The sequence below is a fragment of the Herpailurus yagouaroundi genome, unplaced genomic scaffold (genome assembly GCF_014898765.1).
Source record: "Herpailurus yagouaroundi ecotype Mexico unplaced genomic scaffold, PumYag 188, whole genome shotgun sequence".
In the NCBI taxonomy this organism is placed as follows: Eukaryota; Metazoa; Chordata; class Mammalia; order Carnivora; family Felidae; genus Herpailurus; species Herpailurus yagouaroundi.
In genome coordinates, this window is record NW_024412419.1 from 25046374 (window position 1) to 25062866 (window position 16493).

Here is a 16493-nt window from a genome sequence, read left to right on the forward strand (position 1 = left end):
TTATTTCTACCTCAACATTTAATCATTTTTACTTTGATTATGGAATTGTGGAGAAATAGGTATTGCTGGCACCTGACAAGCTGACTTGTTTTGGCTATGTTGACGGTGCTTTTTTTTTTTTTTTTCATTCTTTCTCTTTTACCTCTCTTTTCTGCTTCTTCCCATTTTGCTATGTAAGTATCACATGGAAATGTCTCTTTTTAAAACATTAAAGAAAGCATCTATTTCTCTTTGACCACCAGCCTTAGTCACAGCCTCTTCCATCTTTACAGACCATGGAAACGTTATGTGTCCTTATAGACAGATTTATGTGCATTTACATTTATTTATATAAACCATATAGCATAAGTTTTTTTTTCCCAGGGGTGTGGTTCCCCTCTTTTGAAAATAGTATCATACTCTTTTTCACTTAGCAATATATCTTAGAGAACTGTTCATTTTAGAAAATACAGTTTGACCTCATTCTTTCCACCTGCTGCATAGTGTTCCATGATCGTTGGTTGTACCACAGTTTAGCCCTTCTCCCATCAGTGGACATTTATGTTTCTGATTTTTTGGTTACAGATAATGCTCAACTGCGTGTACAAAGATCTTTGTACACGCAGTTGAGTATTTCTCTGGGGTAAATACTTAGAAGGAATTCATGATGATAGGCATATTCAAAATTATTATAGCTTATATGTATTATTACAGCTCACTTACCAGTGTGCCCTCTAAAATGTATACTTCTTTCAGCTGTGAAGGCAAAGACATCAACAAATGATGTTTAGAATACCAAAGGCAAAAATTAGACATTTTTGTCAATCTGGTAAGAAAACAATTGGTATTTTTTTTAACTTTTTGTTTTTAATGTTCATTTATTTATTTTGAGAGACAGAGCAAGCAGGGGAAGGACAGAGAGAGAGGAGAGAGAGAATTCCAAGCAGGTTGCATGCTGTCAGTGCAGAGCCCGACGTGGGGCTCAAACTTATGAACCATGAGACCGTGACCTGCACTGAAATCAAGAGTCAGATGTTCAACTGACTGAGCCACCCAGGTGCCTCGGTGTTTTGTTGTCTTAATTTCCACTTTCTTGAAAATAGGTTGAACATTTCGTCATGTTTATGGACCCTTTGTATTTTCTTCTTATAAACTTCATATGTGGAGGTGATTACTTACAAGGTATCCAGTTTAAATTATTACATATATAACTTTTTGGGGTAAATACTGTTGAAATAAACATATAGAGGGGCACCTCGGTGGCTTATTTGGTTAAGCCTCTGACACTTGATTTTGGCTCAGGTCATGATCCTCCTGGTCATGAGGTGGGGCCCCATGGCCGGCTCTGCGCTGATGGCATGGAACCTGCTTGGGTTCATCTCTCTCTTTCTCTCCCTCTCTTTCTGCCACTCCCCCGCTCATGCTCTCTCTCTCATTCTCTCTCTCAAAATAAATAAATAAAAAAGTTTTAAAAAGATACGTATAGGAAAGTAAATAGATCACAAATGTATAGCTCAACAAATTTTTGTAAAGTGAATACACCACATGCAACCAGCACGCAAATCAAGAAACAGAATATTGCCAAAATCCTGGAAGCCCCTGGTGCCCATTCTAGTCACTACCCATGCTCCGTACCTCCCAGTATAACCATTAATGTTACTTCTAACATTATAAATTATTTTTTCTATTTTTGAACATTAAACAAATAGAATCATACAGTATATACTGTCTGCTTCTTACTAGGTATCAACTTTTTTATTATTTAAAAAAAATTTTAAAGTTTATTTATTTCTAAGACAGAGACAGAGCATGAGTGAGGGAGGGGCAGAGAGAGAGAGAGGGAGAAACAGAATCTGAAGCAGGCTCCAGGCTCCGAGCTGTCAGCACAGAGCCTGATGCGGGGCTCGAACTCACAGACCACGAGATCATGACCTAAGCCGAAGTCCGATACTCAACTGACTGAGCCACCCACGTGTCCCTCTAGGTATCAACTTTAAGTACACTTTCAGTAAAAGAATTGCATCAGGGTTGGGACACCTGGGTGGTTCAATCGGTTAAGCTTCTAACTCTTTCAGGTCATGATCTTGCAATTCGTGAATTTGAGCCCCACATCAGTGGGACTTGGAATTCTCACTCCTTTTTCTGCCCCTCCCCGGCTTGCAGTGTCTCTCGAAAGAAAGAAAAGAGAGAGAGAGAGAAAGAAAAAAGAAAAAAGAGAAAGAGAAAGAATTGCATCAGGGTTTAGAGATAACTGAGTATTTACACAGATAATTTCTTCTCTCACTAAACTTTAATAAGATAGAGTCATTTTAACATAATCCTAGATGTGCTAGAAACTCTCAGAATGGACCCCTCCCCGCCAGAGGGAGTTAGCAGACTTGTTTACTGAAATCCAGCTTCATTTTGGGTAGGTCTAACTGAGGTTTGACCCCATTCTGTGCTCTTTAACCTCCTGTTGGGTTTACCAGAATTGGTAAACTGTGGTTTTATTTCATCTAAATGATCGTAACTAAGTGCCTGCTTACCTTGCAGCTTCTTCTAGTATCTGGGAAAATATTATTCTCTTGTGCTGCTTCAGGAAGAATGAAACTGTGTAGTTTGTCTGGCTTTGCTGTTACTGTCTGTGTCATTTTCCCAAACAGGTAAAGGTGCCTGAGCAAACCTCATACATTATCCTTTCAGCTTCATCCGCCTGCCTTGTGATTGCTAAGTTGATACAGAAAGGTGTTTTACCTTCTGTGTCTTTGGCTTATTTTTGTTCATTTGTTTCTTTTGGTGATTTGCTTGTTAAAGGAGTATACCTTTTTGTCTTCAGAATATCTTGAACTTAAATTCTTTAGTGTAACAGTCCAGTGATTTCTCCATTTCTTTATATCTTCTTCAATTACCTTCATAAGCTTTCTATAGTTTTCAGCATACAGATCTTTTACATCTTTGGTTAGATTTATTCCTAGGTATTTTATGCTTCTTGGTGCAATTGTAAATGGGATCAGTTTCTTTGTCTTTCTGTTGCTTCATTGTTAGTGTATAAGAATGCAACTGATTTTTGTACATTGATTTTGTATCCTGCAACTTTGCTGAATTCATGTATCAGTTCTAACAGACTTTTGGTGGAGTCTATCGGATTTTCCATGTATAGAGACTGTTTTTTAAGTAAAATATGATGAATAAGGTCACTAATGTTAACATTCTTTTAAATTTATTTTTTATTAACAATCTGCTTCCTAAAAGAATTTAAACTGATTTACAATAAAAGACATACATGATAATGATAATGCCAATAAGAATGAAAAGGTTCTGGGGTGCCTGGGTGGCGCAGTCGGTTAAGCGTCCGACTTCAGCCAGGTCACGATCTCGCGGTCCGTGAGTTCGAGCCCCGCGTCAGGCTCTGGGCTGATGGCTCGGAGCCTGGAGCGTGTTTCCGATTCTGTGTCTCCCTCTCTCTCTGCCCCTCCCCTGTTCATGCTCTGTCTCTCTCTGTCCCAAAAATAAATAAACGTTGAAAAAAACAATTAAAAAGAAAAAAGAATAAAAAGGTTGTAAGAGGAGAAAGAGATAATAATAACCCTAATCTTTGCTTCTCAAATTAAATGTTAAATTTAGCTCTGAGCGTCTCGTCTGTCTTTGTGACTTGAAAGGAAAACAAATACAGTTCTCACTGGGGAATAAAGCAGCAAACCATTTCATCAGGCGAGACAGATGTGTGTATGTTACTAAATTCTGAAAAATGCAGAAATATTCATCAGAATCAGGTCATGCAAGGGGCGCCTGGGTGGCGCAGTTGGTTAAGCATCCGACTTCAGCCAGGTCACGATCTCGCGGTCCGTGAGTTCGAGCCCCGCGTCGGGCTCTGGGCTGATGGCTCGGAGCCTGGAGCCTGTTTCCGATTCTGTGTCTCCCTCTCTCTCTGCCCCTCCCCCGTTCATGCTCTGTCTCTCTCTGTCCCAAAATAAACGTTGAAAAAAAAATTAAAAAAAAAAAAAAGAATCAGGTCATGCAAATTAACATGCATCCAGGGATTTAAAAATGTTGTTGGATTTAAAAGAAATTAATCAACTCATACATATTTCACTTATGTTTATGAAAGAACTAAATCAGTGTGATTGTGTCTGGGTGTGAAGTATTTATTCATCTAGCTTCTAAGAGTAGTGCATAAAGAACACTACTTTAAATGGCACTGTTGGTGAGTATATTAGTAGCCACCATCCTTAAAAGAATAGAATATTGCCAGTCTCCTGTGGACTCCCCCATGACAACTTTTATATTGTCATTTTTATATTAGTCATAATATATTATTATGACTAATATTTTATATTAGTCATTATTTCTCTTTCAGATTTTATCACCTATGTATGTATCCCTAAGCTGTATATATATACATATGTATGTATGTATGTATTTGAAAAGTTGAGAAGTTGGGGCGCCTGGGTGGCGCAGTCGGTTAAGCGTCCGACTTCAACCAGGTCACGATCTCACGGTCCGTGAGTTCGAGCCCCGCGTCAGGCTCTGGGCTGATGGCTCAGAGCCTGGAGCCTGTTTCCGATTCTGTGTCTCCCTCTCTCTCTGCCCCTCGCCTGTTCATGCTCTGTCTCTCTCTGTCCCAAAAATAAATAAACGTTGAAAAAAAAATTTAAAAAAAAAAAAAAAAAAAGTTGAGAAGCAAGTAGCGTAATGTATCATTAGATGAAGGCTCCTAGAGGTGCAGAATCTCTGGGTGGTAGTCTGACCTTGGTGTCCCAGAACATTGACCAGATCTGTTTCTGGGGAAGTTAGTGGGCAAGTTCATACATAAATGAGTCCTAAAAAAACCACAGTCCAGCGCTCACCATAGTCAGGGCATCTGGCTGGAGTCTGCAGATTCTGGCTTTCTGGTGGGAATATGTTTTCTCCTAAATTCACCTTGAACACCCCCCTCCCACGTTTCAGGAGTAGATCAAAACAGAGTACTTATGGTAGATAAATGAGTGTCATCAGCTGGCCTGCAGGAATTTTATCAGAACGTGTTCAAGAAGCCAAGTGCAGATTAGAATCTGTGCCAGGGTTCACCTGGACATTCTGTTCTTGGCTCCAAAAGATAGTTTGTTTAGGAATAAGGAATTTGGTGATACAGCTTTCAAAGAGTCTTTATTCTGAGTTACCCATCCCCAATTTGGACTGGACACCTTCTCTGTCTTGTGCATGACTGTCATCCTCAGATCTTCGTTCATGATCTTCTTGGAGATTCCCTGGACCTCTCACCTATGTGGGAGCTCTCATTTCCCATGTTTCATCTCCATTAGTCTTTGTTTTAGGAAGGCCATTTTCTAATAGTTTCTTGAAAAAAGATTGTATGGGAGGTACCTTTGAGATCTTGCATGTATGATAATGTTATTCTGTTATCCTTGATAAAGTGACTGGATAAATAATTTTCTTGAGAACTTTGTAGGCATTGTTGTGTTTCATCTTACTTCTGGTATTGCTCTTGAGATGTTTCTACTGAGAAGTCCAAAGCCAATCTCATTTTTAATCCTTTGTGACCTGCTCCTCTACCTTCTCTAGAAGTTTTGTAGAATGTCCTTTTGTCTTCTCTGTCCTGAACGTGACAGTGCTGTGCCTTGGTGAGCATGTTTTCATCCATTATCCTAGCTTTCAGCAGGCCCTGTTAACGTGGAGTGTCCTGTTCACCAAGTTTGGAGGAAAAATTTTAAAAATTCTTTTGTTGTTGGTTTCTTCCCCTTCAATTCCTCACTACTCTCTTTTTAGCACTCATATGATTTGCATATGGGACCTCCTGTTTGGTCCTCTAATGCTTTCTTTTTCTCCAGCCCTTTATCTTCTTGACTTTGGCGGGGGGGGTTCCTCTGTTTTATTTTTCAACTCTGAGTTTTTAATTTTTGCTCAACGTTGTATGTGGTCAACTTCCAATAGCTCGTTTACTCTCAATGTTTCCTCACGTTTTTGTTTACTAGATGCAGTATTTTTTTTTAATCTGATATGTTTAAGATAGTTTTCTTCTTCCTGAATAGTTTGTTTCCTTCAAGTTTATTTTTTTTTCTGTTTTAGTCTCTAATGTTATGTTACAGACTTTTCTCAGATGTCTCTTTATCTGCTTACAGTGAAAAATAGGGGACTTAAAAAGCCATTGAGGAACTTGTACGTAGGTGAGGCTTACATGAACTTTGGGCTTCACTATAGGATGATCCAAGTGGACTGTTTATTAGGGTACCCCCGGTGCTTCTATATTGTTTTTCCTCAATGTCTGCTCAGATCCCCAGAGAAGTGCGCCCCAGTAGTCTGCCTAGAGCGGTGCTATTCAGTACAGTAGCCACTTGCCACATCCAATGAATAACTCCTCAGCTGAATTAGCTACATACAGCTATTGGCTATCATACTGGACAGCACAGCTACTGAACATTTCCATCACTGCATGAGGTTTTATTGGAGAGCACTGGACTAGGACTAAACTCTTGTTCCCAGCCACCTGAAAGCCCAGTGAGGAAAGATGGTCTGGGTCTCAGCTTTAGGATTCTCTATGTGTAGGGTTACTTAATCCCACTGTGTGTCCCCTAATCTAGAAGCCCAGTTTTACCTTCTTTAGAGAAGATGGGCTTAAACAATATGCTTAACTCTTTCTTACTTTTATTACTCATTATTTATTTTTTTTGTCTTTAAATCTTTCTTATACCACCAGTTCCAAACTCTCCACTGTGTTTTCTGGGAGTGCCCCTGGGTATAGATAGGCTCTTTAGTGCACCTCTGTCAGTATTAACAGTGCTGGGGAACCAAGTCCCTTAGTTCTGTACCTGCAAATACCACTGATATTACTGATACCTTACTTTTGAGGCTCTTGTTTTGATTAGATGAGAATGTTTGTAAAGTGCCTATTTTAAGACATGCTTGACTCATCAAGGTATATAGTAAGGTCCTTTTAAAACCTCAAATTTACAAATCCACTGTGTATCTAACTTGCCCTACCAAGTGCTTAGGAGGTAACTGAGACAGAATAAAGGGCCATTGAGATTAGGATACTGGACAGTTGACCAGATTATTACTACCTAAATGATTTGTTTTTTGACACCAGCCTCGGAGTAGTCAAATTTGGGAGTTTCAGCAAAATTTCGAATTATTTACCTATTATGGATCTTTTCATTGCTTATGAATAGTTCAGTATGTAGGTGTTAAATATGTAACGACCAGGAGCCTTCTGTAAAGTGCCTGGCAAATATTAGGTGCTCAAAAGGTAGGCCTTTCAGAGTTTCCCCAACTTCCTCATCTGTAAGCATCCAGATGAAGTGATGTGGTCACGATATCAGGCTTTTGCGTGGTGGAGCTGGAGCAGATGGTCCCAGACCTTGATACCAGCATCTGTCTATGCTGGGATTTTTGCTGACAAGTTCCATGTGCTGTCAGTTTTGAAGGGAAGAGAAGCTGTTTGCTCTTAAGGCTTTTAACAAAACCAATCTATTTACTCATTGAGTCGACACTTATATATGCACCCTTACCACTTATCCCAAAACATGAGTCATAGGCCCTAGGTTTTTTTCTTACCCATGGTGACATGCTACAGGTGGTATTTCTTGGCTGTCCTGGCCTGGGTGTGTGCAGTTTGTCCCTGGGACCTGTGCTCTTGTGATTTCTTGCAGCTCCCCAATGGGTACACTATACCTAATTGAAATCTCATGAGTTACAGTTCCCTGCTTAAGCCATGCTGTTTTGTATTTCTGTGACTCTGCATTTTTTGTTTTACTGCCTGGAATAATCTCTCCCACCCCCAGCCTCATATCCTCCAAGAGTCCAGTGCCTTCTTTAATCCCTTTTAGTACAGTCATCCTGCCTTACCTTGAACTATCCTTAACACATGTTGCATGCTCTGTTATACCTTCTATTGTAGCATGTATCCCATTGAATTGCACTTATTTCTTAGTATACCTAGTAGAATATGAGAACAATGCTACTGCACATTTTAGTTGTTAGGTGATTACATAAGGACATTTTATGAAGGAAAAGAGGTTTCCTTCCTGAGCGAGAAGCTGTAGGTATCTGGTCTGTGGATTTGTTTGCCTATCCCCCGCCCCATTTGGGTTGCTTCCAGTTTTTGGCAAGTATGAATGAAGCTGCTATAAACAATTGTGTACAGGTTTTTGTGTCATCATAAGTTTTCATTTGTCCTGTATATTTGCTAGTAGAATTGCTGGGTTACATGGTAAGCATATATACTATTTTGCATTGCCACCAGCAGTGTGTGCGAGTTCTTAATGTTTTGCATCCTCACCAGTACTTGGTATTGCCAGGTCCCCCCCCCCCCCCATTTTAGCTATTCTAAATAAGCGTGTAGCTGTCATAACTGTTAACCGTGTTTGTCTGTGAAACCTGTGAGACTTGGAAGAAGACCGGATGGCACTGGATTAAATGCAGAGCCAGGGAGAAGTTCGTGAGGAGGAGATAGGCCATGATTGATGAGAGCTTGGTATGACTGTCATACTCACTGTGGTATCCCCAAGTGACTAGCACAGAGCCTGGCACACAGTAGGATCTCTTTGTATGCTTATTATTGAACAAATGATTGAGAAGTTAGGGAAAAGACAGGAGCAGGACAGAAAAGTAATTTTAGATGAGACTTGGCCTGAATAACCCCTGTATGTTCATGGGACACATCCTTTTCTACTTGAGTCTGTATTTACATACGTGTTTAGAAGCTGACTCGGGCCTCTCATTCCCGGCCACTCGGCGAGAAGGACGTAGTATAATATCATGAAAGAAGTAGAAGGCAGAAAGGCTTGATGCTTCCAGCTGGTCTGGGGACATGGGAAAGTCATCGGAACTCTTCTGGTCCTCCGCTTCATTACTGTAAAATGAGATGTTATTAGGTGATATCTAAGAGAAGAAATATACGGAGTTAAAAGAGTTTAATCACATCAAATGAGAAATAGTTTACTAAGTGAGGAAGAGGTATGTCTTAAGTATACAGTATAGAGTCCCGTTCTTAAGTGTCTAAACAGAGCCAGCTAATGGCTAATTGGCAGAAACAGCAAAAAAGGGAGTTACAGGGTTTCAGATAGAGGAGCAGCACTGCAGATGGTCTTTTTCTTTTTCCTGTGTAAAAAAAGCTTAAATCTAAAGACTCGATAAAAGCTGCCAAGAGTGTCATCTTTCAGTGTGAAGAGGAGAACCTAGGCCTCACCAAGCAAAGCTGAGGGTGTGGAGGAACACACACACACCTTTCTGGGCCCTGGGTGAGCAAAGTGGTCACTGCAGTTCAGTGGTTTTTCTCTGTACCCTCAGTCCCTCACCCGACTTCTACTTAGAAGTTCAGATCTAGAGTTCAGAAAAAAACAGTTCTTACTCATTCTCTTTGTACTTGGAAGGATTTTGTATACACACCGTCAAGTATTGGTAGAGATTTAAAAACATACTCTGTACCCAGATAAAGTCGAATCTGTGTTGTTAAGGGATTTGACCTGTTTTATTGTCTGACATTTATTAAAGCACTTTGACATTTGAAATTTTGTTTCCTGTTCTGAATATTTAAAAAGAATCACAGGTCTTGATCACTGGAATACCTTTTGTAAAATGAAAAATTTAAGGCCATTATTGTTTTCAGAATTTTAATGATTCCAACAGTTGTATTATCCTGAGGCAAAACATATTGTTGCTCTAATATAGGTTAGGTTATAAAATCAAATGTTTGATTATTCATTTTAAACTGTGTTTCCAACAGTTTCTTTTAAAATGTCAATATTAAGTGTTTTTGGTTATGAGGAACCTGTAAGTAATCTTTTGGCAAATAAAGTGAGGAATCTGACTTCTCTTTATTCTTTCAGCTCATAAAGAAAAAGCCAGTTTAAGAACAGTTGCCCAGAGACCTTACTTTCAGGTTCTAGTGTGAAGAATTAACATTAAAAAAAAAATTATTTATTTTGAGAGAGAGCAAAGGAGAGAATCCCAAGCAGATTCTGTGCTGTCAGCACAGAGCCTGACATGGGGCTCTATTCCATGAGCCATGAGCCATGACCATGACCTGAGCCAAAATGAAGAGTCACGCTCAACTGAGTGAGCCACCCAGGAGCCCCAGCATTTCTAGGTTTAAAAAAAAAAATTTAGTGCACTCTATAAGATTGTCAACGCTTTTAGGCATGATTACCCTTGGGAAACTGTTCTGTAATTCTTGGCCCATTAAGTCGACTTTTTATAGTAGGATATAAAAAAACCTCTGGAATATTTTAAGAGTTTGTATTGGGTAACTCATACATGTTTATGTTAATACTAATAACTAGATTTAAAAAAACCAAAGGCGCTTCTTAAATAATATAGCTTTGGGGTGGGGGGAGGAATCAGACACTTACTCTGCTGAGAGTATTCATTTCTAATGTACTGGAAATTTGTTAGACCTGTAGGACATATAAGAGGGTCACCTTTATGGTATTCAAGCTTTTAAATTCTTTACCAGAGCCTTTTCTGTGGCCTTGTAATTTAAGATTATTTTATGCATTCTCAGTTTGGGCAGTTTATATGTATAGTAACAAAATATATTCTTTTTTTTTTCTTTACATATCTTTCAGAATCATGGTGTCATGGAAAGGGATTTACTTCATACTCACTCTGTTTTGGGGAAGCTTTTTTGGAAGCATATTCATGCTGGGTCCCTTTTTACCTTTGATGTTTGTAAACCCATCTTGGTATCGCTGGATCAACAACCGCCTCGTGGCAACTTGGCTCACACTACCTGTGGTAAGCTAGAGTCAGAGTTACTCGAATGTTACCCTTTGATAACGTGATAAGCATGTGAATCCTTTCTGTTTCATAAGAGGTACGTTAGCATTTAGAGGAAATACAGAAACTAGAGAACATGAAATATAATTCGTGTCCTTGAAGTAATATCTAAGAGCCATATTCCAAATGAAGAGTTTTCTTTTATATTCCTCATGAAGTTTATTTCCTTCATTGATGTATACTTTACATGTTGCAAAATGCACAAATCTAAAGATATAGTTAATGATGTAAAAATTCTTCAATTTCCCTTTATTTTACGAATAATGACAATTTAAGATTGAGATGAAACTGTTGTTTTGAACTTTTGACATTGATGTGATTGATTTAATTCTTCCCAGTAACCACAGAATTTAGGAATAAAGTGATTTCCTGACTGTGGGCTAGAATGAGAACATCTGTAAATGTAAGTGCGTACAAAATGTGTAGTAGATTCTTGGAACAGACAGGTGTTTTCTGCAACGTCAGTGCATACAGCTCTGAGCACATTTCCCTGTGATTCTGAGCTGGCCCAGACTCCTGCCTTGTCTGGATTAAAGCTGCTTCAGCCCTTCCCTGTTGCTGCTAACCCACAGTGCCTTCCCCAGGAATGGAGGGGCACCCATGTAGCTGCCTTTACCTTGAATAGGTTGTTTCCTGAGACTGTTCTGTTGTTTCTTTTTCCTGAGCAACAGCTGAAACTTCATGTTCCTGGGTTTACTGACCAGTCATGGTAGAGGTGATGGGGACATACCCGACAAGGAAAACAGGGAGGGAATCCTTTTCCTTCAAGTGTTGAAGGGTCTTTCTTCACCCTGTGTCCTTTGAAATGCTGTTGCCTAGTTGCCCTCAGGCGGACGGCCGAGGTTCCATTTGCAGAGAAGAAGGTAGACTAATGCTGCGGACTCCTCCCCTGGAGGCTGAGGAGTTGTTTACAGTGCACCCTTTTCATATTTTAGAAAGGATTCTTCTGGTGAATAATTTTAAGAATTGCATTTGTGCCTTGTCAAAGGTTATTTTGTTAAAAAAATTTATTCAGATATGTTTTATGAAATGTGGTATCGTTAAACTAAAAGTAGTCCCCCATCTCTCTCTGTCCCTCCTCCCTTTCCTCTTCCCCGTTTCTTTTCTCTATTTGAACTTAATCTACAGGCACAAAGAAAGGGACTTAGAGTGTACTGGTAGACGATAAATAACTGGTTCCGGATTAAGGAGAGGAATGACAAGTTGTTATTGGAAGGGTAATGATGATTATAGCTGTTAAAGCACTTATGTGACAGGTACTGTGCTAGGGGCTTTAGGATGTCTTCATTTCAGGCACCACCGTTATCACCACTTTAGCGAAGAAGTAGAAGCTTTGAGAAATTAAATAATTTGCTGAAGGCCATACGCATAAGCAAATTATTTAAGCAGAGCTGAGATTAAACCTAGTTTGCTGCCATATCTAGGTGATAAGAAGAATCTTTCAGGATTGGTCAGGGTCACGTGACTTTAACTTACAGTGGTAAGAAGTTAACTGGTACCTCTTGATTGTTTTAAAAGAAGAAGGTTTGGGGGCGCCTGGGTGGCGCAGTCGGTTAAGCGTCCGACTTCAGCCAGGTCACGATCTCGCGGTCCGTGAGTTCGAGCCCCGCGTCGGGCTCTGGGCTGATGGCTCAGAGCCTGGAGCCTGTTTCCGATTCTGTGTCTCCCCCTCTCTCTACCCCTCCCCCGTTCATGCTCTGTCTCTCTCTGTCCCAAAAATAAATAAACGTTGAAAAAAAAATTTTTTAAAAGAAGGTTTGGAGTTCTTTCAAGTCAGGGAATGCCTCACTTCGTAAGGGAAAAAAAATCTGGTAACTACTAACACAATCAGTCTCGGTGGTGTGGTGATTCCTCACAGTGGAAGAGGAAAGGTGGTAAGGAATAGTCCTACAAAGCCTTTGAGAAGCCAAAGACCTAGGTTGCCGAAATACTTGGAACGAGGTACCCCTTAATAAATACTTGTTGGGTGAGAAGTGCCCTGGTCAGACTAGCCCAAACTTTGGTGTCAGAATTATGCTGGCTGGCTTCATAAAAGGAGTTGTACAATATTCCCTCCTCGTCTTTTTTGAAAGAAAATGGTGTGTCTGTATGAACACAATTTAGTCACAACCTAGGGATTACATAATGTATCCTTAGTATGTCACAGTGTCCTTGGAGTTGGTATTTATTAGCACACTGCATAAAGTGTAAGGCTTGTGACAGTGTAGGACTTTCATTCCCACATCCTTTGTGCTGCTGCTGTCCTACTCTGTCTGCTCACAAAATAAACTCGACAATCCAGTGTTATAATTCTTTGCTTTACATGGCCCTATTTCTTTCAAAGAAATCATAGAATATAATCTCTTATGTTTATCTAAATATTTTCCATTCATAGTATCCTTTGTTTTTCCTGTATATTAGAGTTTCTGTCTAGTGTCCTTTCCCTTCAGCCTGAAGAACTTCCTTTAGGTTTTCTTGTAGTCAGGGCTCCTGTAGATGGTTTTCTTTTATTTTGCCTTCATTTTTTTTTTTAATGTGTGTTTATTTTTTTTTATTTTTGAGACAGAGATGGAGTGTGAGCGGGGGGAGGGGCAGAGAGAGAGGGAGACACAGAATCCGAAGCAGACTCCAGGCTCTGAGCTGTGAGCACAGTGTCCGACGCAGGGCTCGAACCCGTGGACCGTGAGATCATGACCTGAGCTGAAGTCAGATGCTCAACCGACTGAGTCACCCAGGCGTCCCTATTTTGCCTTCATTTTTGAAGTATAGTTTGCTGATTGTGAAATTTCTGGGATGACATTTTCCTCCTTCTTTTCCAACTTTCACATTCTACTGTCTTAGGCTCTCCTTGTTTGTTGAAAAGTTAGTTAGCATGTATGTTGTTGCTTCCATTTATATAATGTGCCCTTTTCCTCTGGCTGCTTTTAAGATTTCTTGTTTTTCTTTTTTAGCAGTTTGTTTTGGTCATGTTATGCCTAGGTCCTAGTTTTCTTGATGTTAATTTTGCTGTGTGTCATTGGGCTTCTTGGATCGGTAGCTTTGTTTTTTCCAAATTGGAAAATTTGGGGCTGTTATTTCCTCACATTTTTTTCTGCTCCTTTCACTCTCATCCCCTTTTGGGACTAGAGTTGTAGGTTAGGTTGTTTGTACTGTTAACACAAGTCACCAAGTTCACTGACCCTTTCTTCTGCCACCTTTAACTGCTGTTTTGTTCACACGGAGGATTTCTGTTTAAAATACTGTACTTTTAGGGTGCTTGGGTGGTTCAGTCAGCTGAGCATCTGACTCTTGATTTCAGCTCACGTGATGATCCATGCTGATAGCGTGGAGCCTGCTTGAGATTCTCTCCCTCCCTCTCAAATAAATAAATAAACATTTATAAAATGTACTGTACTTTCAAGTTCTAGAATTTATGTTGGGTTCTTCAGTGGTTTCATAACAGAGTTTTCACCTGTATAATTCATTATGACCTTATTTTCCTGCAACTCAGCTCAGTGGTAAGACTAATACCGCTTATTTTGTCAGGTCTGGAAGCAGCAGTCCCTTGCTTATTTATTTTCTTTTATTTTTCCAGTAGGAAGTACTTTGCATTGAATATTTATGATCTTACAGTATCAGTGTGGATCCTCCTTATACATTAATGCAAAATTTCTTTTTCCTTTCATGACAGCAGGAAGGATTTTTTGGTAAGTTTTGTTAACTGCTGTCTATGGCAGAATTAGCAGGATCCTAGAACATTAGTCCAGCAACTATTTATTAAGTGTCCACTATGTGCTGAGCATTTTGCTGGAATGTAATGACGAACAGGACGGATATGACCTCTGGCCTTGTGGAGGTAATGGTGTTCTACCTAAACTATCTTTCCTAGCTGTAGATATACACAGTTTGACCTGTTTCTGTCTTTCATTTGATGAGAGACTCCTACTTCCTTTGTTAGAGGACAGAAGGTGACTTCTCAGGCTGTGAATTTTTAGAGGTAGATTTTTAAATTATTTTAAAGATACAAAGTCCATTGTTTCATTACAGCCCTCAAACATACATGGAATTTACCCACTAGAGCATGCTTATTTACAAAGTATTTCTCCAGAAAAGTAAATAAACAACTCACAGATTAACTGTACTAAGTAGATATTTCTAAAAAGTCTTCTGTAAGCTTCACTTAGTTGTTGTAAACCAGAGACCCTTCATTTTGAAAACTAACCTACTTGTGTAAGAAATCCTTCCAGAACAGTCTGCAGAGTGTCCATTCATTCTCTTGGTACATTTCTACAGTGAGCGGTGGTCTTTGGTCATTCCATTTGGGGACATTTCTATTCAGCATAATCAATACTGTCAAGGTCACACTCTGCACGTGTCCAAGAGCAGTGTTTACTTCTCAAAATTTGGAGTCTTTCCGGCAGACCAATTGTTAGCTAATAACCTGGGATTCTGAAAACTGTTTGGAGTTCTGTCCTTTCACCGTAAGTCATGACTTAGGGATTTAGAGATCATTTTCTAACTCCCCACCTAGGATACAGGTCTCTTCCACAGCCTGCTGATTCCAGCCCAGTCCTAGAACAAATAGCCTGCTGCTAAGAAAAGGGATGCTGTGTTTGATGAATGACTTGGGATTGCAAGACCTTAAATAAAGCAAACGATTTGAGGAGCGAGGCTAAGTGGAGTCTGAAAGGCCCAGGCAGACTGGGAGATGAGGAACGCCACAGAGTTGGTTTTAGCTCAGTCTAAATAAAGAGTCATTGGAATGGTAAATGAGAGCTTGGGCATACTGGTAAAACCAATTTCTCTGTGACCATGAGGGGAACCTTTAGACACGGTGGAACACTTGGAAGTAGTAATCAGTGGTCTATAAAAGATCCTCAGAAATCGCTTCCATAAAGCATTATGAAATTTCATAAGATTAGTTTGTCTTCTATACTAGTTTCTAGACTAGAAATAGGAAAAAAAATGTAAGAATGGTGTCTTTTTAACAGTTTTTAATCTGGATAATTTGAATTCTGGAGTTCTTTACAGACGTTCAATTTTACCTCTGTGTAGTATATATTTGTAATTCTTTGTGAGACCTGTAAATAACGTTGACTCGATTATGTTTTATCTGGTATTACAAATGATGAATGTGAGTTTGAGATCTAGGCTGTCCAAAAGGTTATATATAACTTTCAGGTGCATTCTGATAGAGTGCTGGATGGCAAGGGAGAGAATGCCACATGATATGCTCCTGGACAGACAGTCTGGATCTATTTTGACATTTTCCATAATGAAAAGCGAAAGATTGTTTTGGGATCCACGGGATACATGTATTAGAAATTGCACTGAAAAGATGAGGGCTGAGGTTTGGGATTTATAAGGCTTTAAGATTTTTAACAACTCTTCTGTGGTGCAACACACAATTAGTAATCAACGTCATCTTTCTACCAGTTAAGGGAAGGGCATTCTGCATTTCAATTCTCTGTAAAAACTGTAAAGTATATCATTTGGAAAGCAGAATGGAGCTGATCCAAGTTAATAAGCCATAGATGATGACTTCACACATGTCCTCTGGGCCAAGACATATAATTCAGTGACTCATTTTGGGAGTTGATGGCCCTTTATACTTACAAGTATGTGCTTGTGGGTCCAAGCCTAGAGGACTCTGCCATGATCCTCTCTATCATGAAGTCTTCTGCATAGACACTTGACTGCTCAGAGACTTGGGGAGTGGGGCTTATAATTATTTGAGTGGTTATGGACCCTTTTGAAAATATGATGAAAACTATAGGCATTTAGCAAAGTACCTGTTCACACTTTTC

The 16493-nt window shown here is 39.6% G+C and overlaps 1 protein-coding gene and 1 long non-coding RNA gene across 4 annotated transcripts in view; one reads left to right on the top strand and one right to left on the bottom strand.

The window, feature by feature from the left end:
• Positions 1-16493, top strand: part of LCLAT1 (lysocardiolipin acyltransferase 1) — a 181677-nt gene that overhangs the window by 52233 nt on the left and 112951 nt on the right. For all 3 annotated transcript variants that reach the window (XM_040496428.1, XM_040496427.1, XM_040496429.1), the window contains exon 2: positions 10518-10686. In XM_040496428.1, coding sequence (XP_040352362.1) covers positions 10522-10686 — 165 coding nt within the window. In that variant the 5' untranslated portion in view covers positions 10518-10521. The remainder of the gene's footprint in view (positions 1-10517; positions 10687-16493) is intronic.
• Positions 8481-15027, bottom strand: LOC121044307 (uncharacterized). The gene is made up of 2 exons (XR_005797245.1): positions 14909-15027; positions 8481-8803 (listed from the first exon to the last, which is right to left on the bottom strand). It is a non-coding gene; the product is annotated as an uncharacterized LOC121044307 (long non-coding RNA).